Source organism: Pongo pygmaeus, chromosome 16 (assembly GCF_028885625.2).
Source record: "Pongo pygmaeus isolate AG05252 chromosome 16, NHGRI_mPonPyg2-v2.0_pri, whole genome shotgun sequence".
Lineage (NCBI taxonomy): Eukaryota > Metazoa > Chordata > Mammalia > Primates > Hominidae > Pongo > Pongo pygmaeus.
The window spans coordinates 73310619-73334954 of record NC_072389.2 but is presented as its reverse complement, the minus strand read 5'-3'; the positions used below and the strand labels follow the sequence as shown (position 1 = coordinate 73334954).

General features: G+C 56.7%; 1 protein-coding gene, 2 long non-coding RNA genes and 1 other non-coding gene across 5 annotated transcripts in view; 3 read left to right on the top strand and 1 right to left on the bottom strand.

The window, feature by feature from the left end:
• Positions 1-1024: 1024 nt before the first annotated feature.
• LOC129014949 (U6 spliceosomal RNA) lies at positions 1025-1131 on the top strand. The gene has a single exon (XR_008494462.1). It is a non-coding gene; the product is annotated as a U6 spliceosomal RNA (small nuclear RNA).
• A 1044-nt stretch (positions 1132-2175) lies between these two features.
• LOC129014125 (uncharacterized) lies at positions 2176-6696 on the top strand. The gene is made up of 3 exons (XR_008494139.1): positions 2176-2345; positions 3558-3901; positions 5206-6696. It is a non-coding gene; the product is annotated as an uncharacterized LOC129014125 (long non-coding RNA).
• SKOR1 (SKI family transcriptional corepressor 1) lies at positions 6404-15913 on the bottom strand. Of its 2 annotated transcripts, none has more exons than XM_054451147.2 (9): positions 15329-15435; positions 12897-15102; positions 11772-11862; positions 10747-10854; positions 10156-10227; positions 8666-8740; positions 8333-8407; positions 7754-7819; positions 6404-7270 (listed from the first exon to the last, which is right to left on the bottom strand). In XM_054451147.2, exons 1-9 carry the CDS (start codon positions 15433-15435, stop codon positions 7176-7178), a joined length of 2895 nt encoding a protein of 964 aa, XP_054307122.1. In that variant the 3' UTR covers positions 6404-7175. The 2 variants fall into 2 exon arrangements, with proteins under 2 accessions (XP_054307122.1, XP_063508398.1); XM_063652328.1 differs by lacking the exon at positions 15329-15435 and adding an exon at positions 15842-15913 and having other exon boundaries at positions 6415-7270.
• A 1705-nt stretch (positions 15914-17618) lies between these two features.
• Positions 17619-24336, top strand: part of LOC134738204 (uncharacterized) — a 32494-nt gene continuing 25776 nt past the window's right edge. The window contains exon 1 of the long non-coding RNA XR_010123826.1: positions 17619-17829. This is a non-coding gene — a long non-coding RNA (uncharacterized LOC134738204). The remainder of the gene's footprint in view (positions 17830-24336) is intronic.

Below are 24336 nucleotides of genomic sequence, written 5' to 3'. Positions count from 1 at the left end.
GGGCTTCTGGAGTAAGTCTAACAAGGAAAGCGGAGGCTGCACTTGTGGTCTCAAATCTTTTCCAAACTCTACTGCGTAAAAAAAAAGTATTTGAAACCAGACTCGCATCCAAATCCCAACTACTTTAACCAGTGGCAGGATCACTGGAGCAGATGGTTTAACCTCCCAGAGCCTGTTTGCTAAACTGCAAAATGGGGGAAATGACACCATTTAGGTTAAGCGTTAAGCGCCTGGCTCTTTCTAAATGTTGGCTCACACGGTGGTGACCCTTCCCAGACTTCCACCACTACTGGAAGTGTGCGTCCCAAAGCAGACACCCTCATCCCCTTGGTCCCAATGCAGAGAGCTAGTCCCGAGAAGCCGAGCGGAAGCTGAAGGCGCGCCCGGCCCACCCTCCCCACGAACCCCCGCCGCAACCCCTGTCTGCCCCTTCCGGCCCACAGTGGGTGGCCCCAGGCCTCGCTAGGGTCACGTCTCTCGGGTCCCCGCGCAGGGAAGGGTCCAACCAGCGACTCGCAACCTTTTCGGGGTCCCGAGTCGAACACCCGTGGGAACCCCATGGGCACCATGGCCCCTCGCTCCAAAAATGCATTCGCGTCGCGCAGACGCGGCTCGGTAGTTTCGGGGATCTGCGGTGCCTCACGCCGGCACAGCTTTCGAGTAAGAGCCCGCGTCTGATCCCTCCGCGCCTCCCCGGCCTCGCGGAAAGACGCGCAGGCAAAACGCACCACATGACGGAGAGTGACCGTCCGCCGGGCGCGCACCAAGGTGGGGCAGGAAGAGGGCCTATTTCCCATGATTCCTTCATATTTGCATATACGATACAAGACTGTTAGATAATTAGAATTAATTTGACTGTAAACACAAAGATATCAGTACAAAATATGTGACGTAGAAAGTAATAATTTCTTGGGTAGTTTGCAATTTAAAAATTATGTTTTAAAATGGACTACATATGCTTACCATAATTGCAAAGTTTTTCGATTTCTTGGCTTTATATAATTTCTGGAAAGGGCGAAGTACCGTGCTCGCTTCGGCAGCACATATACTAAAATTGGAACGATACAGAGAAGATTAGCATGGCCCCTGCGCAAGGATGACACGCAAATTCGTGAAGCGTTCCATATTTTTGCATCAGTTTGTTTTTCTGTTTTTTTTTTACACCACGTTTATACGCCGGTGCACGGTTTACCACTGAAAACGCCTTTCATCTACAGGTTATATCTTTTGTTTAACACAAAGAAAATGTAGTAGTCCTAGGAGACGGAATAGAAGGAGGTGGAGCCTAGGCAGATTCATCTCTGCGGTGCATTTTGTATCTGGCCCTCGGGCCCCAGTTTACGATCTTTCCCATCTTGCCTCTGCTTCCTTCTGCACAATCCTGAGTATTGCAGTACCTTACACTTAAGGAAATTTCGTCTTGCCAAAGTTAATCCATTTAAGCTCCGAAACGTAACAGGAACTAGTGCAACGATAAACGTATGAGGAACTTGCAATAAGTGACCGAATCCTTTGAATCAAAAAAAAAAAAAAAAAAAAGGCCACCACTTAATGAGTATCTACCATACGTCAAGGGCTTCACCAATATTTCATTGAAATATTCCAGACCAAATAAATAAATAATAAAAGAAATGAAAAAAGAAAAGGGGGAGGGAGCAGAAAAATAAAATAATGTTTAAAAAATTCCTGACAGCCCCACCCTGTGGGTTTTACTGTTTTACTGTCATCATTTTACACCAATCGCTGAGAGGTAAAGCCTGATAAGACTTATAGAGAGGCACAGACCCTGAAAAGATCGGGACCCAGGCCTCAGGTAATTGAATTGCAGAAACACGGTCCTAAGTGGTAAGGTAAGGAGGAAACAAAGTCCAACCACGTTCAGATTTCCTTCGATGACTTAGTCAATGTTTTCTGAAATATCTTTCCAACGGAAAAATGGTGCATCTGCTTTGCTAGTGCTTGAGCATGCACGTGGGCCCTGCGGCCACTGGGACCTCAGTCGACCTGCCCGGAGCGGCCGCACAGCTCCCAGCCTCCAGGAGTGTGGCAGGAGGACGGTCAGGCTCGAAGCCCTGGAGCCACCCAGGGACAGCGGGGGGTACTCTACCAGCGGGCGCTGGGAGCTGCCGGGCAGCATTCCATTCAGGACTCATTCCTTTTCTCTTCAGTGGAGGTGAAATGATCCTTTCCAGGTAACAGCCGAGAATAGGGGACTGCGGGACATCTCCGCCTCTTCCTTGGCTCTGGGCCTTCTATGTAAGGCGTTAGAGGACAATCTTTGTTGGCTGGATTTCTGTTCTTCCCCTAGAGATATCTGGTTCTTTGGAGGCCACTTGGGCAATTGGGTGAGTAGTTTTAAATGTCTCCCTTGGGATGCCAAATAAGAAAACGACCAATGTCGGTGTGATTCCCTCTCCTTCAGCACAGACAATCCATCAGACTGGAATATTATTAGTCTATGTATGTGGAAGGGGGTGTTATGGGGAGTAAAATAGAATCCAAGAGTGAAGGACTTGACCCAAAAAGGACCGTTCAGATTGTTCTAAAGAAACTGGCCGGGCGTGGTGGCTCACGCCTGTAATCCTAGTACTTTGGGAGGCTGAGGTGGGAGGATACCGAGGTCAGGGGTTCGAGACCAGCCTGGCCAACAAGGTGAAGCCCCGTCTCTACTTAAAAAAAAAGAAAAGAAAAGATTAGAACAGAAATTAGGAAAGACACAGGCAGTTCCTAGTCCCAGAAAATCCAGAGACCTGGCTGACTTCCTTTCCTCTGCACTAACCTGCTGAGGGAACTTGGGCAAGTCTTCACCTCTTTGGACAAGTAGAGTCAATGCATTGGCGTTGCAGGATGCCCTTCCAACCTCTGTGCTTGTAGATTCTTATGAATGTGTTTCCAGAAAGCTCAATAGTCCAGGCTTGAAAGCACTGGTTTGTCCTCCTTGGTTTGTCCTCCTTTCTGGGCCCCCTTTCTGGGCCCCTGGAGGAGATGAGGGTGACAGACTGGGGTCCATTTTGGGACTCTAAAAGCATTCCTGGCTTGAGTTTCAGGAAAGTGAACTCAGAGGGAGTTGTAATCTTTGCAAACACCAATACAATAGCACTTCTTGTATGCCAGGAGCTGTTCTCAGTGCTTTACATATATTAACAGAAAACAGTTCTATGAAGTAGGTACTGTTGATCTTCCTATGTTATAGATGAGGAAGCTAAGGCACAGAGAGATTCAACAACTTGCCCAATGTCACTCATCAATGACAGGGCAGCATTGAGACCTCAGTAAATCTGGCTCCAGAGTTTGTGCTCTTAGCCAAACATCTGAGGATGGAGAGAGGAGATGAGGCTGTTTAGAATTCATGGGAAGAGCATGCAGATCCAGTTCTGCTTTTGTTGGTGTTCTGAATTCAAGGCAGGAGTCACATGTTTGCAACGGATCAAGTTTTTAGAGCAGGGTAGCTAGGAATGGGTGGACCTGTGTGCCAGTGACCTGGAAAAGTATGACGGAGTGAAGGAGTACCCTCTTTAGGACACAGTTGGAACAGGAACAAAGTTTTCCTTTTCTAGGTTGACAATCACTTACCTGATACCTGCTTCCAAAACTAATCCTATTGATGAAGGATCTTCTTTCTGAGCAGTAAACCTGTGTTTAATTAACCTTATGCAAATGAGCTTAATTGCTTATCAGTGGCTGTTGTCCAGAAGCACCTAGGGATTCCTTCCCTCAGACATTTTCAGCACCTACATGAACCGCAAAGTTGGAAGCCATTCATCTAGGCATGTGTTGTGTGCCTGTGGAGCCCTCGGCCCTGTGCTGAAGATTGCAAGGAAGAGCAAGGTGTGACCCCTGCTGTGGACTTACTTTCAGTCTTAGGGCAACAGACACTTACAACCAAGAATAACAAAGGGAGGTGAGTGCCCTGCTAGCCTCATGAACTGAGTTTCACTAGAACACAGAGTCACCTGTGTTCCAGGAGTTGAGGGGTCTTCTAAGTGGTGCTTTTGCACACAGGTTACCCTGATTTGCAGAGGAAATGGAGATGGGAAGGGACTTACTGCTTTCTCCCGTGGGGGTGAAAAATAAAGCCACTTGATGCTGTCTCCAACGGCGGCTCCAACTTTGCTCAGTCTCTCACTCTGGATTTGCCAGAACAGGGGGGGATAGAGATCATCTTCCCACTGCGGATCCCAGGAGGATTCCGTGCACTCTTGTCCCTTACCCCAGACCCGGGACTCCAGAGCCAGACCTCCTGTAGGCACCGCTGGGGACCAGGCCAAACCAAACACTCCAGGAGAACAGCCCACAGGATATTCTGTGCTCAACTGCCTCCTCCAACTTCCAGGCCCCACTTTTTCTCCCTGGGAGCCCAGGCACCCTAGTCTGGGCCTTCGGGCGCTGGTTGTAATGCTTAAAATCTGTCGCAAGGTGGCAACATTGTGGCGAGAAATAGACTTTTTTAAAAATACTGGGTTTTGTTTCTTTTTTTTCAAAGCATATTTTCCCTATTAATGTTTCATTTAACTTAATTAGAATCTGGTAAACTAATTAAAGTAGCTACGAGCCCCGCAATCAGCAATAATTCGTATAATTATTGATAATTACATCCATACCAATCGTTTGGTTATTAACATTTTCGGGGGAACAAACCACTTCTGAAGGGACGCGAAGCCCGGGAGGGTTTTTGCGACTGAGCTTTCTGGGTCGGATCCGCCTACGACTCCAGTCCGCAGAGATTCCTGCCCAGATGGGGCGTCCCTTCCGGAGGGCCCCAGCTGCCTAGGAGCTTTTCCACTTTGGGGGCAGTTGGGAAGGAAGGGTGGGAAGGAGCATTTGCCAGGCTCCTCTGTCGGGCCGCAGCCACGGAACTTCCTGCCTGGGTGGTAATGGTTATGCCCATTTTACAAAGAAAAGTGCGGCTTCCAAAGGTGCAATCTGCGGTGGGGAAAGGAGCCGGCAAACTCCCACACCCGCGCTGTCCCGCCCCGTCGCAGTTCCGCGGGCCCTGGCGCGCCCTGGGGACTCCAGTCTCTTCCTCTCTGGACCTCAGTTTTGCCACCGGTCCAGCGGAAAGCGGATCTGGTGGGTCCCATGCATATGAAACGTTCCCGCTCCCTAGAGGGGCCCTGCCTGGAGATGGCCTGTCCGGAGGCGATGCTTCGCCATGTGCCGGCGCCCTCTCCATTGTTATCTCCTTTGTGTCCACTCTGGTCTTAGCCCTCGGAACATCCTGGAACTCCAAGGCTTCGACCCCCAGCGCAAAGGACTCTAGAGACTGGCTTCCTGGCTGTACCGCGCAGCGGGACTCCCCGTCTGCACAGCTTCGGGGAGGCCCAGAGCGCGCCCCTACTCGCCGGCTGTGTCCAAGGCCCACCAAGACAACCCGCCACGAAACTTCCCGGCCCCCGCAGCCCAGGGCTCCCGGTCCCGAGCTGCTGGCCGGTGGCGCGGGGCCTGACGCCCGCCTTCGAGGAGCCGCATGGACGGAGGCCTGCGTGTTATTTCATAGAGGCCGAAACGGAGACCCAGGAAAGATAAAAGAAGGGCTCAACCCGGGACCCCCACTAGCCAGCCGAGGGCGAGAAATGGAAGCCAAGGCTGAATGATTCCCAGTGCCGTGCGCTCTCTCCCACTCCAACCACACTCTCCTCCCCGCAGAAAGGGTGTTCTGCAGTTTGCAGCGTCGTCTGTAGCCCAAGCAGGAGGCGCGCTGTGGAAACTGAGGCCGCTGGGAGGCCTTGCCAACCGCGACCCGGACGTCGGACGCCCCAGCCGAGGCCTGGCGAGTCCTTAGCCCCTCTCGGACTAAAATGGACCGAACAGAAAATGCGGACCGGGCTCCCTCCTTTCGGGTAGCGGCGGGGCAGAAGGGATGCCGTCTGGGACCGAGCTCTCCAAGTCCCGCCTTCCTTTCCAAGCCTGCCCTGCGGAGACCCACCTTACGCCCTGCGACCTCCGCCCCGCCGCAGCGCTCCCAGGCCAGGCCGGCGGTGCCCGCGCCATCTAAAGGGACAATTCTGGTTGAACCTGGGATTCCCGGCAGGGCGCCCTGTCTGTGAGCGCCCCGGAGGTAACTTCCCCGGTGTGGCAGGTGTGGAAATGGGCATGGATGAACCCTCGGCCCCTTCGAGCGCTTGAGGAAAGAGCCCGGGACTGCTGCACTAAGGACCGTGACGTAATGCGCCTCCTCCATCCCGGGCCCAAGGGAGGGTCCTAAACGCGGAGAGGGAGTGCCCTGTGGGGGAAACCTGAGTGTGTCTGGAGGGGACAGTGGAGAGGTTGAGTGCTTGCTGCTGCCCACCTGAGCAAGCCCGATTCTGACCCTGGGAGTCCCAGAACCCGCGGGGCGGCTCCCACCCCCACCTGTTGCACAGTGTTCCGCCCGCCCCGCTCCGCCGGTGCACTCCCACCTCCGTAGCCCCAGAAGTGACATCTTTTTATTATTATTATTATTATTATTATTATTATTATTATTATTAAAACGAAAGTCACAGGTACAGGGTGGTCTCCCCAAACAGGCTCCAAGTGGTTGCCATCTCGTGAGTCAGTTGTCGCCCTTTTAAAGTGCTGTTACATCAAGAGGTTACAACAAAAAATAGACAAAGCAAAATCCAAAGGGGAATGCAAAATGGGACTGGAAGTGGGTCCAGGAGAAGGAAGCAAAAATAACTTACAGCATGAATAAATTAAAGTGAACCTAATACTGAACCGAGAGACTCACAGTACATTTATATCCATTGCACATAGCCACTTTGTCATTAGGAACAGGAGTTTCAGAAGTGGACGGGACGGGGAGTGCGGGGCAGGCGCCAGCGAAGTCGCTACATTGTATTCACAACCGGGTTCAAGGCTATACAATGGGAGGGGGCGCTCTCCCCTCCCGCCCCCCGTCTGTCCAGTTAACCCCTTGAGGTCCGATGCCCTAGAGTTCAAACGGGGTAGGGGGATTTGAGGCGCGAGGCGGTATTTACACTTGGAAACCAAGCCGGGGCCCTGGACAGGGACGCCCGGGAGGGGGCGGGCAAGGCCGGGGAGCCCGGGAGGAAGGCGGGCGGGCGGGCGGACGGGCGGCTGTATTTACATCGGTCAGGTCCGAATGGCTTGTTTCTCGCTCAGGGCCGCCGCGGCAGCGGGTATTTACAAGGAGCAGCATGGCTTGAGGGCGCAGGGGTGCGGCCAGGCCGGCCCTAGGGCAACAGCGGGGGCTTGAAGGAGCAGTTGCCAGTGCAGTGGCGGGGCGTCAGCATCTTGCAGGAGAAGTGGTGCAGGGCGTCGTGGGCTTCTGGGGAGAGAGTCGCGAGGGTCACTCTGGGCGCATCTCCTGGCTCACCTCACGCGCAGTCCACCCTTTCCCCTCCCCGGCCTTACCCAACCCTTTGGGGTCAGGGAATCTCGACCGAGCGGATCAGGGGGAGGCAGGGGGGTAGGACAAAGGCTGGTGATTCAGAACCACTGCTCTGGTTCAGTAGCCCCATTTTACAGAAGAGGAAACTGAGGCACAGTAAGAGAGGAGTCAACCTGCTCAAAGCCAGAATTGGTACTAGGAGGCAGATTTTTCTGACGCCCAAAGCCCAAGGGGCTCTTTCTTTTTACCCCACCATCCTAGAATAATCTTCCTGTTAAAATCAGTTCCCACTTTTCTCCCTCGCAGATTCTGATCCACGTGGATCGTGGCCTTCCTCACTAGTCCCACTATTCATTCATTCACTCGACAGCACGGCCGGCGCCCAGCACCCCTCCTATCTTTGTTTCCCGGCTTCCGCACCTTTCAATTTCTGCTGGATGGCGTAGCGCGCCTTCCGCTCCTGGTCGAGTTCGTTACACAGGGTATCTGGAAGACAAGGGGAGGGGCCAGTGAGGAAACGCAGACCACCCTCCGAAAGGCCGGGGTCGCAGCCCGGGCTTCCTCCTCTCCCCCTGGGCGCAGCTCCGCGCAGAAACAACTCCAGAGATGGGGGAGGGAGTACCGGAGCTCCTAACTGCAGACTGGCGGAGGAAGGAAATGGCCTGGGATGGCGCTTAAAGGCAGACGGATCTAACCAAAATTAAAGCAAACTTAGGCATTACTTCCCAGGTAATTTTACGCCTCGATTTTTAATTTAGAAACCATGGAAATTGCCGCGATAAGAAGTTCAATCACTCCATGTAATGATGCCTGCAAGCCGTTTGTTGGGCTCGCTTGCCATTCTGAGGCTAATCAGAGTATACAAAGGATATTAAATAAAAAAAAATAATTGTTAAATTACCTTCAATTTAAATCCAAATGACTGAGCCAACATTGCGGCTCCTGCCAGACGAGAGGCAGTTACGGCCCGTGCACGCGCTCACCTGACTCCCGTCTTACCTCTGACAATTTGCAGCTGTTGCACCATTTCTTCTCGATAAGCCAATTCCCTCTTCATTTGATCCTGAAAATTATCTGTGCAAATTGATTAAGTGAGAGCTGTTACACACAGCCCCTTCCCCCGGCTCCACTTTCTCACTCCCTGCCCCCCCTTTCACCCCTACCCCCAACTCCCACCCAGCCATTCGCCTGCAGCCCTGGAAAAGGACAGTTTCTTGGCTCCTGCAGGGTGCCTAGTACCAGTTGCCTGGCACCTGGCTTTCGGAGTAGGTCGGGGCAGCCTGGTGGAAGGCTCAGTGATGAGGTGGGGTGAGGCAGGATGGCAGCGGGTACCTTTGAGACTCTGAAATTCGCGTTCCAGCTTCTTGCGGAGCTCCATTTGTTCCAGGAGCAGTTTTTGCAATTCGTCTGTGAAAGGGGAAAAGTGGGAGGTAAAGCAGGGTTATTTGGAGCTCAGGAGACCTAGAAAGCACCCAGGTTCTGCCTTGGCCAACAACCCTGAGAGGAGAGTTGAGAAGGATGACCAGTAGGTGGAGGCCCTCCACTCTCTGGCTTTACCAACTGCATTCAAAGGATTTGGGTGAAGAAACTGGGCTGTGGGGTAGGATGCCCAGGAGAATAAATTCAGGACGGTGGAATCTAGGCCCTGGCTCCAAGAACTATGCAGCTGGGCAACTGCTTTAAGTTGTTCCTAACTCCCTAACCTAAGAGGCTGGCCCACAGAAACTTGATTTCCCACTTCAAGTGACAGACCCCGTCCCCCCGACCTCCCCTCCACCGCTGCCCTTTCAATATAAATCAGGGAGGCTTTGGTCAGAGCCTCGGACACCTTTCCCAGAAAAATACACATACAACAGTTTGCCTACAATTTCAGGAGGTCTGAAGACTGCCAAATCCACGCTAAGAACCCTCACTATAAAGCACCAATGATTTTGAAGGTAATGGCATTTCCTGTAAATCTGTAACTAGGAAGAATTGAAGACCACCAATGCTTGTCTTCCTCCTGCCACAAATTCCCAAGGCCATCGATGGGCTAGTTGAGGGGCAGGGAGCTAGCTGTAGAGGCCTCTGTTAGTGCCCTCAGAACCAACTCCAGAGGGATAGATGTGGCACCTGCCCTGACCATGAGGTCATTGGTATCTGGGCCCTCCCCCAGGAGAGGCTCCTCTGAAATGCAAGAATGGAAGGTAGAAGGGCAAAGTGGGGCTAGAGACTCGCCTACTCTGCACCTCAAGCCATAGGGGCTAGAGACTCCCCTACTCTGCACCTCAAGCCATAGTCTCCTTACAGGCTGAGCAGTAACACAGGGATCCCCATTCTGCAAACAAGCTCCATCCACACTCCATTTAGGGTAAGGTGGAGGTGGTTATACCTCAATTCCAGGAGAAAGAAAAACACCTCTCACATTCCTAAAATAAATGCTTCCCTGCAGTTCTGCATTGAAGTCCTGTTTTCCATTGAGTTTAACGGACCCAGACTGTCCTGTCTGACTGTCCACAGGCATCAAAAATTCTGATCATCGTTACTCATTTCTCTTTCTGGCAAGGCTATTCAGACAGACCCGGGCCTTGGGAACCCAAACTTCCAATAAACTTCTGGGGGTTTGTTTTACTCCCATACTCTACCCACACATACATACCTCTGTGCCAGGGTAATGTGTCCAGAGGATCATACTTTCCACCCAAAGAAAGGAAAACTGATGCCCCCAAGGCCTTGGTGAGTGTCTTTTCCACATTCACCCCCTGTAGGGATAACACCCCTCTACAGGAATGATCCATCACTCTCAAGCACAGTGTACACCTTTTTCACAAATTTATCCTCACCTCTGGCCAGGTTCTCGATATCTTTCTCCACCAGCTGAGTTCCTGTGACATCCAAGGTAAGCCCATCTTCGCCTGGGATACAAGGGCAGATAAGAGGGGTTCTGTCCTGAGAAAGCCCTTGAGAGGGGAGGGATGAGCTTCCCAGGAACCACATCGAGTCAGGGACCTACCCAAGACCTTCTGCCTTTAGAGGAGAGAGTTACAGGCATCTGGTACTACCCACCTTCTAGGACATCACAGTAGAGAGTAGGAGAGTGACCTCTGGAGGAGACGGCCCAGGGAAGATGGGCCATCTAAGGGCAGGAAGTGCCCTTTGACCTATTTTATGTGGGTAAGGACGTCCCTCCATTTCCTGTTAGTACATCCTCTGCCCTTACCTGAAAGAACCTCAAACCCACCAAGGAGGCAGCAATTCAGAAAACCTGGCCTGTACCCTGCTCGCGTTGAATATTTATCTGCTCGCCGAGGAAGAAGACTGGCAGCCGCTTACACTTGATTAAAAGTCTTTCTCGCAGGCCTCTGGGAACCTGGGCGACCTGGGTCCCAGCTCCCGGGTGCGGTGGGGAGCGATGGGTTCAAGGGCTGGCTCACCTCTGTCTGTATTTGCAGGACTTGGCTGGGAGATACTCCTTTGGTCTGGATAGGATTTCCTCGTTTCCAAATCGTCGGCGGGCGAGTGATTGTCTTCCTTATCTGGCTCTTGAAGGCAATAAACCGAGTTTCAAGGAGAGGCAAAGAAACCGTGACCCGGATACTGCCGGAGCTGCCGCGGTCGGGGCGCCCGAGCCCTAATTAAAAGCGTCGTGGCCGCCTCTGGTTCCCGGCTGTGCGCCCAGGCGTGCGCCCTGAGGCTTTGGGCCGGGCACCCCCCACCCCCGCGCGTGGTCTGCTCATCTCCGGGCTTCAGGCCCCCGCCCCAGCCCCTTGGAAAAGAGCAAGACGAGCAGCCGAGCCCACCAGGGACGAGCGACCTACATCGCGCGCAGATACTGGGGCACCGCGAGCGCGCGTGGCCGCCAGGTCTGTCCGCGCGACTCCTGCCGAGAACGCGGCCCAGGCTGCGACCTTCGGGGTGGGTGGGGGGACATCGTCCCGGGTTTGGCTGCCTCGACCTGCCCGAATTTCCGCAGCCCCCAACCCCTCCTCTGCGAGGAATCTGGTAAGGCGCGCAAGTGCAGGGCGGCCCCCACCACTCCGCGTTGGGCCTCTGCTACCCTGGCCCTTCTGGGGTACCCAAGCGCGCGGCCATGTGCCCCCATCCTCCGCCCGGATCCGGCCTAGCCAAAGGGGACCCCGCGGCCAAACACACTTGCTGAATAAATGAGAGGACTTGAAGGCCGTGTCGGGCGTGATTTTGTTTAACGCCGTGTCTGGGTGTACTGAAGCATGTGTGTGCGTGTGGTGGAGAGGGCGTGTTGTCACTGTTGTTTTTAAGTAACTAAAGATTGGAAGTTGTTGGGAGTACTAGTTTAGCTTCCTTGTTTTCATTATTTTTCTTTCCCTCTCCCTTTTTCTCTGCGTCTGTCTCCTTGTCTTTCTTTGCAGGCCTTCCTTGACCCCGGCCCTCTGTCTGCGGTCCCCCCATTACAGTGGCCAGCGGCCGCGACAGGCGTTACCGTGGGCCTCGGGGGTGCAGAGGTAGGAGGCCGCGGGCCCCAGCGCCGCCGCCGCGCTCTTCACGTGCTCGTCCCTCTCGGGCGCGTACACCTGCGGCGGCCGAGAAATGACAGGCGATTAGGGGGGCGCCCTGCGGCGGCCCGAAGACGCCCAGCCCTACCCCGCGGCCAAGAGGGAAAGCCGAGGAAGTGGCAGAGGTTGGTGCGCCCGCTGGACTTGAGCGGGCACAGTGACGCACGCGGCGCACCCTTGCCCCCTTGTAGATTCAGGGTAATTATTAGCGCCCGCGGGAAAATTACTCTAAACACAAAGCGGCTTCCAAGCCGAGGGCCGTTCAAAGTGTCCTCCACCCTCTGCACCCTCCTCCTTTTAGGCATTTTCCCTCCCGCCGGTGCCCCGTCCCCGGCATAAATGACGCCTTTCGCATCCGGTTAATGATTCGTGTTTTAATGAACCGAATGTACAGGTATGCGCACTCACTTTCAAAATGGCCAACGACTCCAGCCTGGCTGCATCCTGCCCCTCAACCCCCGGCCCTGCCAACTTGAGAGCCCCCCTCCCGCTCCGCACGCAGTCCGGAGACAGCTTCCCAGCAACGAACCCTGTGGTTCCCAAGGCGGGAGTGCAAAGAGACTCGGAAAACTGCGAGTTGGGGTGGTGGGAGATTCTGGGGACCCGGTACTGTTGGCGCCCGACTCAGGGAGAGGCCACACTGTCCTCTCTTCTCCTCTTCCTTGGGGCTCTGATGCCCACCCGGGCGAGCGCTTTTCTCTGGCTCTGGGTTCCTTTCTTACCTCCTCTTTCTTTCTCCACATCCCTTTTCTGTCTCTGTGTCTGGCAGTCTCTGCCGGTCTCCTCCCCATTCCCAACAACAAAAACAAAGCACACAAGTTCCCCAGTCCTCCCCGCGCCCCCAGCTTCCCTTCCCTTCGAAACCCTCACTGGAGGGTGCGGGTGGGCCCAGTTTCGCAGCGCGCCCGAGGCTGGGCCTGCGGATAGTGGCCGGGGCCTGCTGCTCCCACGCCTGCGCGGAACAAAATTCCCGTTCTCCGCCCGGCCCCGCAGCCCTGCCACGCACAGGATAAGTGGGAAGGCGCCACCGGCGGGGCGGGCGCGGGGCTCACCTTGGCCGGCGCGGGGCCTCCTAGGGGCCCGCAAGCCTCTCGCAGCTCGTAGCCGCCGCCGCTTGGCGGGCTCCTCTCAGGTCTCCGCACCAAGTCGTCGGCCGCCAAGTCCCCAAATGCGGGTGGGCCAGCTGGGGGTGGCCCGAGGCGGCGCCGGGGGCGGGGGCTGCCGCCGTCGGGAGAGTCTGCGGGACCGTCCGCGCTAGAGGAGGTGGCGGAAGGGAGTCCAGTGGGCTGTTCACCGTCTGGGCCACCCCCTGCGCTGGGTGCGCTGGGCTCGGTCTCCTCCTGGGCGCCCTCGTCGTCGGGGAAGCGGTTGGATTCCACGTCCACCTCGGGCTCGTCCGCCGTGTCCACGTCGGGCGAGGCGGAATGGTAGCTGGAGCTGCCCTCGCTCAGAAAGTCCGGGCTCACGTAGCCGCCGCTCCCAGCGCCGGGTACCGGCCCCCGAGCAGGCCCCGCGCCATATGCCTCCCGGGCGCTCCCGTAGAGCTTAGCGATGCTCTCGGTGTCCTTGACCACCGGCCGGAAGGCCGACACGTAGGAGCCTTTGCGTGCGGGCGGAGGGGGCGGCGGGGGCAGCGGGGCCAGGGGCGGTGGCAGCGCCTCGTCCGCGCCGTCTTCGTCCAGGGGCCCGCGGGACAGAGCGCTCGGGCAGCGCTCCTCCGCGCCGAGGCCACCCTCTTTGGCTGGCTCGGCACCGTCCAGGGGCTCCGGGGCACCGCTGCCAGCAGCTGCCGCCGCCGCCGCCGCTGCCGCCGCCACGGCTGCCGCCACGGCCTTGGCTTGGCTCTGAGCAGCGGGGTAGGACGGTACCGGGAGGCTGCCTGCTGCTGGCCAGAACATGGGAAACGTCGGGTACACAGTGGCGGCGGCGGCCGCTGCAGCCACTGCCGCTGCGTCCTTGGCTGCCCCGGAGGGTTGATGCCCCCAGAACACGGTGCCGCCGCCCGGGCCCGCCCCTGCCCCCGGGGGCAAGTGGTTGGCTCCCGGGCCCCCCGCACCCCCGCCAGTACCCGCGCCGCCGCCGCCGCTCCCAATGCCAGGACCGCCCTTTGGCTCGCCCGCGCCTAAAACCGTGTCGTCCTTTTTGGGGCATAGGCCGAAGGCCGTAGGGAAGCCGTAAGGATGGGGGAAAAGTGGTGGGGGCAGCTTTTGCAGGAGCCCAAAGCCTTTGCTGGGCACCGGGATCACCGGGTAGCTTCGTACGCCGGCGCCGCCACCGGGCCCTCCTGGGCCCGCCGGGCCACTGGCTCCAGTCGCCAGGCCAAGTCCGCGCTGCGGGTGGGGTGGAGGTGGCCCCGGAGGCCCGGCAGCCTCATCTTCGCCACAGCGCAGGCTTTTGTGGGGCGGCGGGCCTGGGGCCATCTCCGCACCGCACCCTGGGCCACCGCCGCCACCGCCGCCAGCACCACCCTTCCCCTGCCCACCCGACCCGCCATTAGCACCGCCTCCGCCGCCTCCTTGTAGGGAGAAGGTCCGCTTGCGCGTGCCGCCATTAAACATGGCCTTGACGTCCTCCCAAGCATGGCTCAGTTCGTCTGTGGCCGACTTGTCACTGAGTTTGAGGTGACGACGCCAGGAATTGAAGTTGGCGGCATCGGGCTGCGTGTACTTGGCGTCGGGTGTGCGGTGCGAGTGGAAGATGAACTTGTTGGGCGAGAAGTACATGCTGCAGTAGCCGCACTTGATGCACTTGGCACGAGAGCTGTTGTAACGCGCAGGGATGAAGCTACCACGCGAGCCCCACGCGCACTCGTGCACCACATCGAAGGCGAAGTTCTCGGGCAGCTTGGGTGGTTTGTGCTCGCCCAGGAACGACTTGCACAGGCGTTCGGCCTCTCGCTTAGTGATCATGCCGCAGCGGCGCGACGAGATGGGCATGGCCCCGGCCCGACGCAGAATCTCCAGCTGTACCGGCGTGCACTGCACGCACGTGATGCCCAGGGCCACGCGGCGGTTGTGGATCTCATTATAGCTGTAGTTCTTGAGGAGAGTGTTGGAGATCTGCGCCAGGCATAGGCGCTCCTGGCCGTCGATGACCAGCGACACAATGGGCACCCCGTACAGCGACGTCTCGCCCACCTGGTTGGGTTTGAGAGCGCTGGAGCCCGAATACGGCTGCAGCTCCTGCTTGGAGTTGGGCGACGAACTGCCCTCGCGCCCCGGCCCCAGCTGAGTGGTGAGAGCCTCCATGCCGCCGCTCCTGCGAAATAGAGAAAGCAGAGAGCAGATGAGCCATTTTCAGCGCCGCCGCCGAGGCTCAGGCCCGCCCAGCAGGGCGCGCCGAGTTGGGCGCGCGGGGGATATTTGGCAGTGGGGAGTCCAAACTCATTCACCCCCTGGACAGGCGTCTTTTGTTATTCAGACCCATGTTGGCGCCGTTAACAACAGCCCCCGGGGCTTGGGGGAGGAGAAGGGGTAAAGGAGACCTCAGGAATGCCCGGGCTGCAAGGAACCCAATCCCGTTTACGGATTGGGAAGGAAGTGAAACCCAGATACGCAGAGTGACTTGCCCAAGGCCACACAGCAAAGCCATTGCCAAATCCAGGCTTTTTCAGCGTCCAGATCCGTGCGCCTTCAGCAACCCTCGCAGCCGGTGCTGCCGGCCCGGGTCCTGAAGCCCGGACTTCGGGGACCGGCCGCCCCTCTGTTCAGTCGCGCATGCACGCGGGCGGGCGGGGGCAGTGCGAGGAGGGGTGGGGAGGGGGGGAGGGGCGGTCACTGCCTATCTCCAGACAGCAGGGGGTAGAGAGGGGTGGAGAGAAGGAGGAGGGAACCGGGTCTGCCCAGGAAGGAGAGAGGCGGAGGCTACCGCTGTTCGCGGTGCTGAACCCGACCCTCTACACAGCGCTCGGTACGCGCCCGGACCTAGCGCGGCCCCCACCGCACCCAGCTCGGTGCCGAGCCGGCTTCAGGGGACAGCATTGCCAGTTTCCACAAACCCGAGCTTCTCCTCTCACGCCTGGCGCCCGCGTTCGTTGAGCAGAAAGATTTCGGCTGGATATATAAACCGTTTTCTTTCCAGCTATTAGTGAGACCAGGATCCTGCAGTTCTAACCACATTTTCTGCATTTTTAGCTGTATTCCAGACCAAAGCTGGTTTCCACTGAGGTCAACGCGTGGGACAGAGAGGTTCTCAAGGAACTTTATTGGGATCCACTTCTTAGCTTCCAGTCGCCCACTCCCTGAGCTTTCCTCCTTCAGATATGCGTTTCCCACTCGGGCCAATTGCAGGATTCGGGGCTCTGGGCTTCTTCTTTGAGGGGCATCACCTCTCTGAGTATCCTTCATGCCTCGCTGTCCCGGCTTATATGGGCTGGAAGGAATCTCGGCCATCTTCGTAGCCATTGCAAGGCTCCAGGCACAAAAGTTGCTGCTGGTCCTGCACTTTGCTTTCTGGCTGAGGCAGAGAGGGAGCTGTGCAGGCAGACCTCAGCAGCGGGGGCACTTGGGGACTGATGTTTGGGGCCCTCTAGGTCGCCTGACCCAGCCACATGTCCTCAGACAAGCCAGGCTCCCATCCGGCCCAAGGCTGCAGGCGCTCCTGCGGCCAGAGCAGCCCAACCCTGAGGGCTCCTCCCTTGCAGTCGGCCCTGAAGGTAACTCCATTTTCAGAGGGGCAGCTCCAGACAGACAGGGGATCCCAGTTCAAAAGCCTTCAGCAAGGAGACTGGAATCTTCTGTTTATCTGTCTCTCTCCCTTCTTCTCTATTTATCTAGGAGACCCTCATTTGTCGATCTTATCTGTCCCTGAGCTGTCTCTGCCAGCTCGCTCCTCTTTCTCTCATCTGTTGTGTACCTTCTTCAAGTATCAAGCTATTTATGTATTATCTGTCTGTTTCATCTTTATCTCCGAGGATCGAACTAAAATAAGTTGACCCTCATTTCGCGTTGAAGTCCTTTATATCATTGTAGGAGGCAAAAACACCGTCCTAACTCCCCGGCTGACAAGCCTCGCGCCCTCCTGGAGGTGGCTGGAGGGGGCGCAGCGCTGGGAAATGACAGCTTCTCGGTTTCTCGAAATCGGCAACTGTGCCTGGCCCGCATACAGTGAAGACAGCGCCCGAGCCGACAGCGTACCCCAGCTGAGGGTCCTGGGTCCCTGCGCGGTTTTCCCTGAGTGAGAGGAGGGGGGGTCCGGGCCCGGAGTCAGAAGAAGGGAGTCCCTAGGAAAGGAACGGAATTTCGGGGGCCAAAGCGGAAAGCACAGGCGAAGGGCCATATGCAGCGACAAGGAGCAGCAGCCAGAGCAGCTTGGGGAACCCTCGTCGGCTCCCGGAGCTAGATGGACGAGCTTGGGGAGGGCAGCGAAGCGGGAGACTGGCAGTGGTGGGAGCGAGGCGGTGGTGTCTTTAGGTATAATCATAAAAACAACAGCCACAGGAGCCCAAATCAGAACTAAACGAAAAAAACTGCAGGGGCAGAGCGCGGGGGCGGCGGGCTACCGGACGTGGGTACTCACAGTGCGGCGGCGGCTGGAGCCGGGCGAGCGGTGAGCGGAGGTGCGCGGCGGGAGGAGAGGCGGGCGGGAGTCCGGGATCCGCCGGGCTCTCCGGGTGACGGCGCGGCCCCTCCCCGCGCGCGCGCACAGCCGCGCTCCCTGGTTCTCCGCGTTCCCACCCGCCGCCCCTCCCGCTCTCAGCGGGCGCGGGGCGCCGGGGCCCCTGGCGCGGAGATGCAAATCCTGAGCCGTTGACCCCGAGGCCGGGGACTGGCCGGAAGACGAGGCCGAAGCCTGGAGCGCATGGCGCGGCGGCGGGGACGGAGCGGTCACAGCCCGAGTGGCGGGGCAGGCGCGCCCGACAGCTGCGAGCCGGGGCGCCACACCCACCGCCCGCGTAGTCGCTAGCGCCCTCCCCGGGTCCGCCCGCCCGCGGGCCACGCGAGGCGCCCGCCGCCTCCCCGCAGCCCCAAGGCCTGCATGCCCCAGGTAAGCGGCTGCACACCTGCGTCCAGCGCCCTGCACCTGCGTCCCGCTCTAGCTGGAGAGGCCAGGAGGGAGGAACGGACCTGGGGCCAAAAAGTTTGTCCCCAAGAACGAAGTGGGGAGGGCCCAGTGCTCCCGGCCAAGGAGCCAGTTTTGGTCTGGGCCAAAACCGGGTGATGGGGCTAAGGGAGACTCAAGAGGAACGGGCGCAGGGAGGAGTACTTCACTTTCCGGCCGCAGGCGAGGGCCAGGGTGGTGGAGCCTAGAGTGGCCCTGGGGAATCAGTAGGGTTACCAGAGGCCAGGACAGGGACCTGGGTGCAGGGCAGCGAGGATGGCACCCGGGAAGGAGCAGATCTGCCTCCCCCATGCTCCTGACTTCGGTGGGAGGTATCAAGAGAGCTCTAACCTGAGGAGGGGCATTCTCCTGTTTCCGTTCCTGGGCAGGGGACTTGGGAACTAGGTTTGGGGAGCCCTCGGCCTTGAATGCCTCCCCTCGCCGTTACCAACAGGCCCAGGGCAGGAGCCAAGTCATCGTTGGGAGTGATCTGAGGTTAACTACTCTCTCAACGCTGCTAAGCCAGTTTCCCCATGGGGGAGGTCCAGTTCCCTGATGCTACAGACGCCCCTGGGTACCTCCTCTCTCTCCTCAAAGCTCCGTTTCTCTCCACCCCTCTCCTGTCTCAGTCGGTCTCTCCGTCTTCACCATTCTTTCTCCTAACGCCCCATTGGGTCCCCTTCTCTTCCTCTCTCAATCTCTCTCTACTTCTTCTTTTGAGTTACCAGTCGCACCCCGCCCCTCTTTGCCCGCACCCAGGCGCCCCGTCGGCCGCTTCCACTCCCTCCCTCCCTGCCCCCCGGCATTAAGTGTCCTTAATGGACACGTTAATTAAACTGTAATTAATCATACTGTCCGGCCCAAGTTTGAACAATTACCCTAATCAAACAGAAGTTAATAATGGCAGGGATGGCCTGGGGCGCGGTGGGCCGCCTGGGCAGGGGGCGCAGCGGCCACGGCGACTACCGGCGATGGCAGCAGCGACGAACGCAGCCTGTCCTTGGAACCCGGGAGGCGCCATAAATCTTCCGCGGGTAGCGGCGCGGGGTCGCCCTCGCCCCCCTCGCCTCGTTTTTCCTTCGGGCTACAGGGTATGGTCCCCTTTCCCTCCTGCGTTCCAACTCCTCTGGGGCATGTCTCCCCTTTTCCTCCAGTTCTCCCCGCTCTTCCTTTCCCTCCTGGCTCGCAGAGACCCTGGGAAGGGGCTCTGGAAGCGCGAACCGATCGCTCAGGCCTGGTGCAGAGACTGAGGAGAGGGCAGGCCCAGCCCACAGACTCCTTTGCCTTCTTCCCGGCTACCCTGGCTGACGTAGGGTACCGTTCCCCTAGGCCCCGAAAAACCTCTCCCAAGTTTGTGGGCTCTGTCTCCTCTGAGGGTCTCTTTTAGATCGGTTTCTTGCCCTCTTCCCTCTCCTCAGTTCCGGTCTTTCTGTCTCGGATCTCCCTGCCTTTCCCTTTTCTCCCAGAGGAGTCCTGGAACCCGCTCAGCCCCTTTCTTTCTGCCTCTGGCCCCTCCATTCGGGTGTCTTTCCCAGCCTGTGCCTCTGTCCCGCTCCAGCTCCCCGCTGTCTTTCCTCCCACATCTTCCCTCGGGAGAACACAGGAACCTATTTTCCTTCCCAGTCCGAGAGCTGCCCCCAAGTCCCCGCCAGCTCATTCCCCCTCCCTCGGCCCAGGCTTCCCCACCCCATAATTACAATCTCGTTCGGTAATTATTCTTAGCCTCCTAATGATTTTTTAAAAGGCATCTCAGAATTCGGCATGGTGGTGACAACGATCCTGGAGACAGGACGCCCCCAGGGTGCTCGGGGGTGGGAGGAAAGAGAAGATGGGCTGGGTCCCCCTGAGCAGGGCCTGCCTGTCCTGCCTCTGTTGTACAGAGAGGGCCAAAGACGCCTCCGTTTCCAGCAGCCCGGCCGCGGGGGGCCCCCGGGACCTCTTAGACAAAGGGTACCGCCCCGCACCAGGGGGTGTGCAGCGTCGACTCTGCGTCCCCGTTCAGCACCAAGCTACGGACAGCTCCCCGCGCTCTGGCCAGTGCCAGGAGACCCACCCAGCTCCTGTCCCTGGTCTGAGCTGGAGAAAGGCGCGTGGACAGAGGCTGGGGAAGCCCCGCTGCTCAGGGCTGAGCACCGGGGAGCAGGTCGTGGGGGTAGGAGCTGGGGCTCTACTATGGGCCGGCGTCCGGCGAGTTAATATCACCGCCGACCGCACTTTACCAATTGCAGAGCCGATTCTCACAAGGGCCCTGGGAATAGACAGGAACCACTTATTCCCATTTTACAGGCAGGAAACTGAGGATCCGGCAGTGGAAGCCAACCCCTGCCCTTCTCCCCAGCCAAGGCCCTCAGCCCACAAGGGACGCAGGCTGATCTCCTAGACTCAAAAAGTGGTGCTTGGCACGCTGCAGAGAGGGCCTAGCTTGAAGAAGGGACGGTAAGGAAGCGCAGAGCTGCATTTCAGTATCGCCCTCATTAGACGATGTAGAGGAGGAAGGCCTGGCACAGCCAGGGCACTTGCTCAGGTTCAGGCAGGCAGTGAGTGGCAGAGCTGGGACCGCAACCCAGGCTCCGAAGGGATGGGCGGGACCCCTCTTCCTCAGTGGGGGCTCTGGGTCCTGCGGCCCTGTCCAGAGCTGGCAGGCGTCGCTGCCCTTGGCCCTCCTGATCCCCATTATTGAAGACTCTCTCTCTTTTATCCGCTGCCCTGTGGCACCAGGGGTCGAAGAGCCGGACTCGATGCGAGCTGCGCCTTGCGCGCTTCTCCTCCCACTGGCCGGGCCCGCGCTGCCTCCGTGACCCGGGTGTGGCGTCCATTTGGGCTCCGGCTTGGGCTGGGGCTGCGCGGACGCGCCTCCTCCGCAAGCACATATCTTTTACTAGTTGAATTAACGGCAGTTTTCGTCAGTTAATTAGGTTTAATTTACATAATTAGTACAGTATAAAGAGGATTGGGGATAATCACGGGGTACGTAGCGCTTACTGTGTAAACACGTATTCTGAATTAAAAATCAGATGTAATTAAGGCGCGCAGGCCCTGTTTAGGCAGGGTTTTAATTGTAATGAATTTCTAATTAACGCTCAATGATTGCCAAATGCAAAGGGCTGTAAAATTTTCTTGTAGTTTTGCTAATTTATTGTTTACTTAATATCTGGATATTAATACGACGGCCACATAGGGCAGAGCCCGGCGTGGCGGCGGCCCTGGCCCAAGCAAGTGAAGGAGGCTGGGCGGGGCCTGCCGGGCCCCAACCCGAGACCAAAAGTGAGGAGAAGGCGGGGGCCTCGGAGCCGGTGAGAAGGTGCTCAGAGCTCCGGGCCCACCTCACTCCTGTTGCGGACCAGAGACTGAGGCTGGAGAGGGTCCGGATTTGGCGGGAGGCCGCACCCTCTGGGTTTCCGCTGCCTGGACCAGGCTCTTTGGGATCATAGGTGAGAGGAGCGCTCCTCACGGCAGGGGACTCCCTGTTCTGGGGAACATCAAAAGGAGGGAGAACAATTGCGGTCCTGGTGGGCCCAGACCCGGTTCCGCTGCTGACTCCAGGAAGGGCCGTGGACTTTGCCTGGGCCTGCATATCTGCATCTGTAGGATGGGTACATGGACCCCCACTTTGCAGGAGTGAAGGCGAGTGAAGGATTGATCCAGAGTCCAGGGGCTCATGAACACCTCTCTTCTAGAGCCCTGAAGATGGGTACAGCTTGGTGGCCCTACTTAGGTTAGGACGCTTAAGCTTCTGGGGAGAGGGAGAGCCGGGAGGCCTTGGGAATGGTTTGAAGGTCTTGGGGCCGGGCTCTGACCTCCTGAGGCTCTCTCGCACCTGGGGACGCAAGTTAGGCTGGCAGACACTAAGGAGGGAACCCTGGACCAGCCTTCTTTGCTCCAACCAGACAGAGAAGCCTCCCAGGCCTGAGCAGAGGTATTAGGAAAAGAGCTGGGGCAACATAGATCCCATCTCTGCAAAAAAAAATTACATATATATATAGAGAGAGAGACAGAGAAAGAGAGAGCGAGCTGGGGCATGGTGGTGCTCAGCTGTGGCCCCAGCTACTTGGGAGACTGAGGCAGGAGGATCACTTGAGCCCAGGAGAGGGAGGCTGCAGTGAGCTATGATTGTACCACTGCACTCCAGCCTGGGCAAGAGAAGGAGACCCTGCCTGTCTGTAGAAAAAAAACATCTTTTAAAGTAAAAGAGGGTGGCTGAGCATCTCCAGCTGGCCCCAGATTTTCCCGTGAGTATCCTTCTCTCCCGAATCTCAAGCTTGGGTCCCTGCCTGCATCCTGGCTGGTCCCAGGGGTGAGGGGCTCCCCTCCTATCAGCTCCAGCTTAGCCACAGCCTCTTTCCAAGGTCCTCTTAGCATGGGGGAGACTGTGTGGACACTTAGAAGTTTCCAATGAACCCATGGAAACACATTGAGAAAACTCAGTGTCACCGGAGGCTTCCACCCCACAGAGCAGGCTGCCTCACCTTCTTCCTCCCTACATACACCCCTCCTGAGCCTCCTCTAAGCTTGCCTTCGTGCCAGCCCTCATCCCCCTCTGTCCATAGCTGTTTTATTTTCATCACTGGATTGTTCATGGGTTAATATTTTCCAGTCACTTTTTTGTGTTTCTGTCTCTCCCATGGGAATGTTATGTCTGCAGTTGCATACCCAGGGCCTGGCACTTAGTAGGTACTCGGCATGTTTGGCAAATGAAATAAGCATTTGAGAATGAGGGTTGTGAGCCCCAGCCCAGGTCCCACTTGACTTGCTGGCCACGGTTATTGGTCCTGTTGAGGCCTAGTGGCCAATGTGGTTCTTCAAGAGAAGGTTCTCTGCTCCCCAGTGATGTTTAGGTCTTGGGATTCCCACCCTCCACACAGACTCAAAGCCATCCAGGCAGAGACTTCCAAAACACTTGTTCTCGGGAGGTGGGGAGCTGCTGGCAGGCTTGCCAAGCTTTCCCTGGTTGAAAGGGGTTTCCCCAGGGGTTCCTCCATCAGCATCATGGAGAAAGGGCTGGAAAGAAAACAGGCTCTGGAGCCAGCAAGACTTGCTGTTTGAGTCTCCAAACCCACAACTGTAACGTACTCATATGGGCTTCACAGGGATTCATAATTTTTTTTTTTTTTTTTTTTTTGAGTTAGAATCTCACTCACTCTGTCACCCAGGCTGGAGTGCAGTGGTATGATCCTGGCTCACTGCAACCTCTGTCTCCTGTGTTCAAGCAATTTTCCTGTCTCAGCCTTCCAAGTAGCTGGGATTACAGGCACCCTCCACCACGCTCAGCTGATTTTTGTAGTTTTAGTAGAGATGGAGTTTCACTATGTTCGCCACACTGGTCTCGAACTCCTGGCCTCAAGCAATCCACCCAAGTTGGCCTCTCAAAGTGCTGGGATTACAGGCATGAGCCATGGCACCTGGCCTGATGTCACAATGAACTAAGGTGCTGGGAATATGGAACACAGCCAGGGCTGGGACTAGAGTAAGGTACCTTGGGTGAAAAACTCAAGAAGTCACTCAGTCTCGGGGATCCTGTAAGTCCTCCCTCTAGTCCCAGCCCTGCACAAATCACATGGCAGAGTAGGCACTCAGCACATGTGAGCTGCTCCTTCCCTGACAGCCTCCAGTCACTTCAAGATGGCTGCCTAAACATTGGTGGAGTCCGGTCTGCTTGCTGGGACAGTTTGAGGCATTTCTGAGCCCAGGTTCTGGGGTGTGGGAAAACCATAGGATGCCACATCAGTCAGAGGAAGGACTTGAATTCCGGGCATGTCACACAGTTCCCCACAGTCTCCCCGACTCCACCGACCCCAAGGGAACCTGAGTTGAGATATCATGCACATACCATATACTCCATCCACTTAAGGTCTACAACTCAATGATTTTCTTTTGTAATTCACAGAGTTGTGCAACCATCACCCCATCAATGCTCGAATATTTCCAGCACTCCAAAGAGAAACTCTGTACTTATTAGTTATCATCCCTCATTTCCCTACTTCCCTCCAGCCCTAGGCAGCTACCAGTCTACTTTCTGTTCTACAGATTTGCTTCCTCTGGACATTTCTTATAAATAGAATAATATAATATTGGTCTTTTGTGACTGGCTTCTTTCACTTGGTGTAATGTTTTCAAGGTTCACCCATGTTGTAGCATGTACTGGTACTTCATTCCTTTTTATTGCCAAATACTATTCCATCGTATGGATATACCACGTTGTTTATCCATTCATCCATCAATAGATATTTGGGTTCTTCCCTCTTTTTGGCGATTATGAATGATGCTGCTATAAGCATTCATGCACAAATTTTTGTGTGGTCGCATATTTTAATTTCTCTTGGGTATATACCGAAGTGTGGAATTGCTGGGTGATACCATAACTCTATAGTTAACCTTGTAAAGAAATGCCAGATTACTTTTCTGAAGAATGGCACCATTTTACATTCACATCAGCAATGGATGAGGGTTCTGATC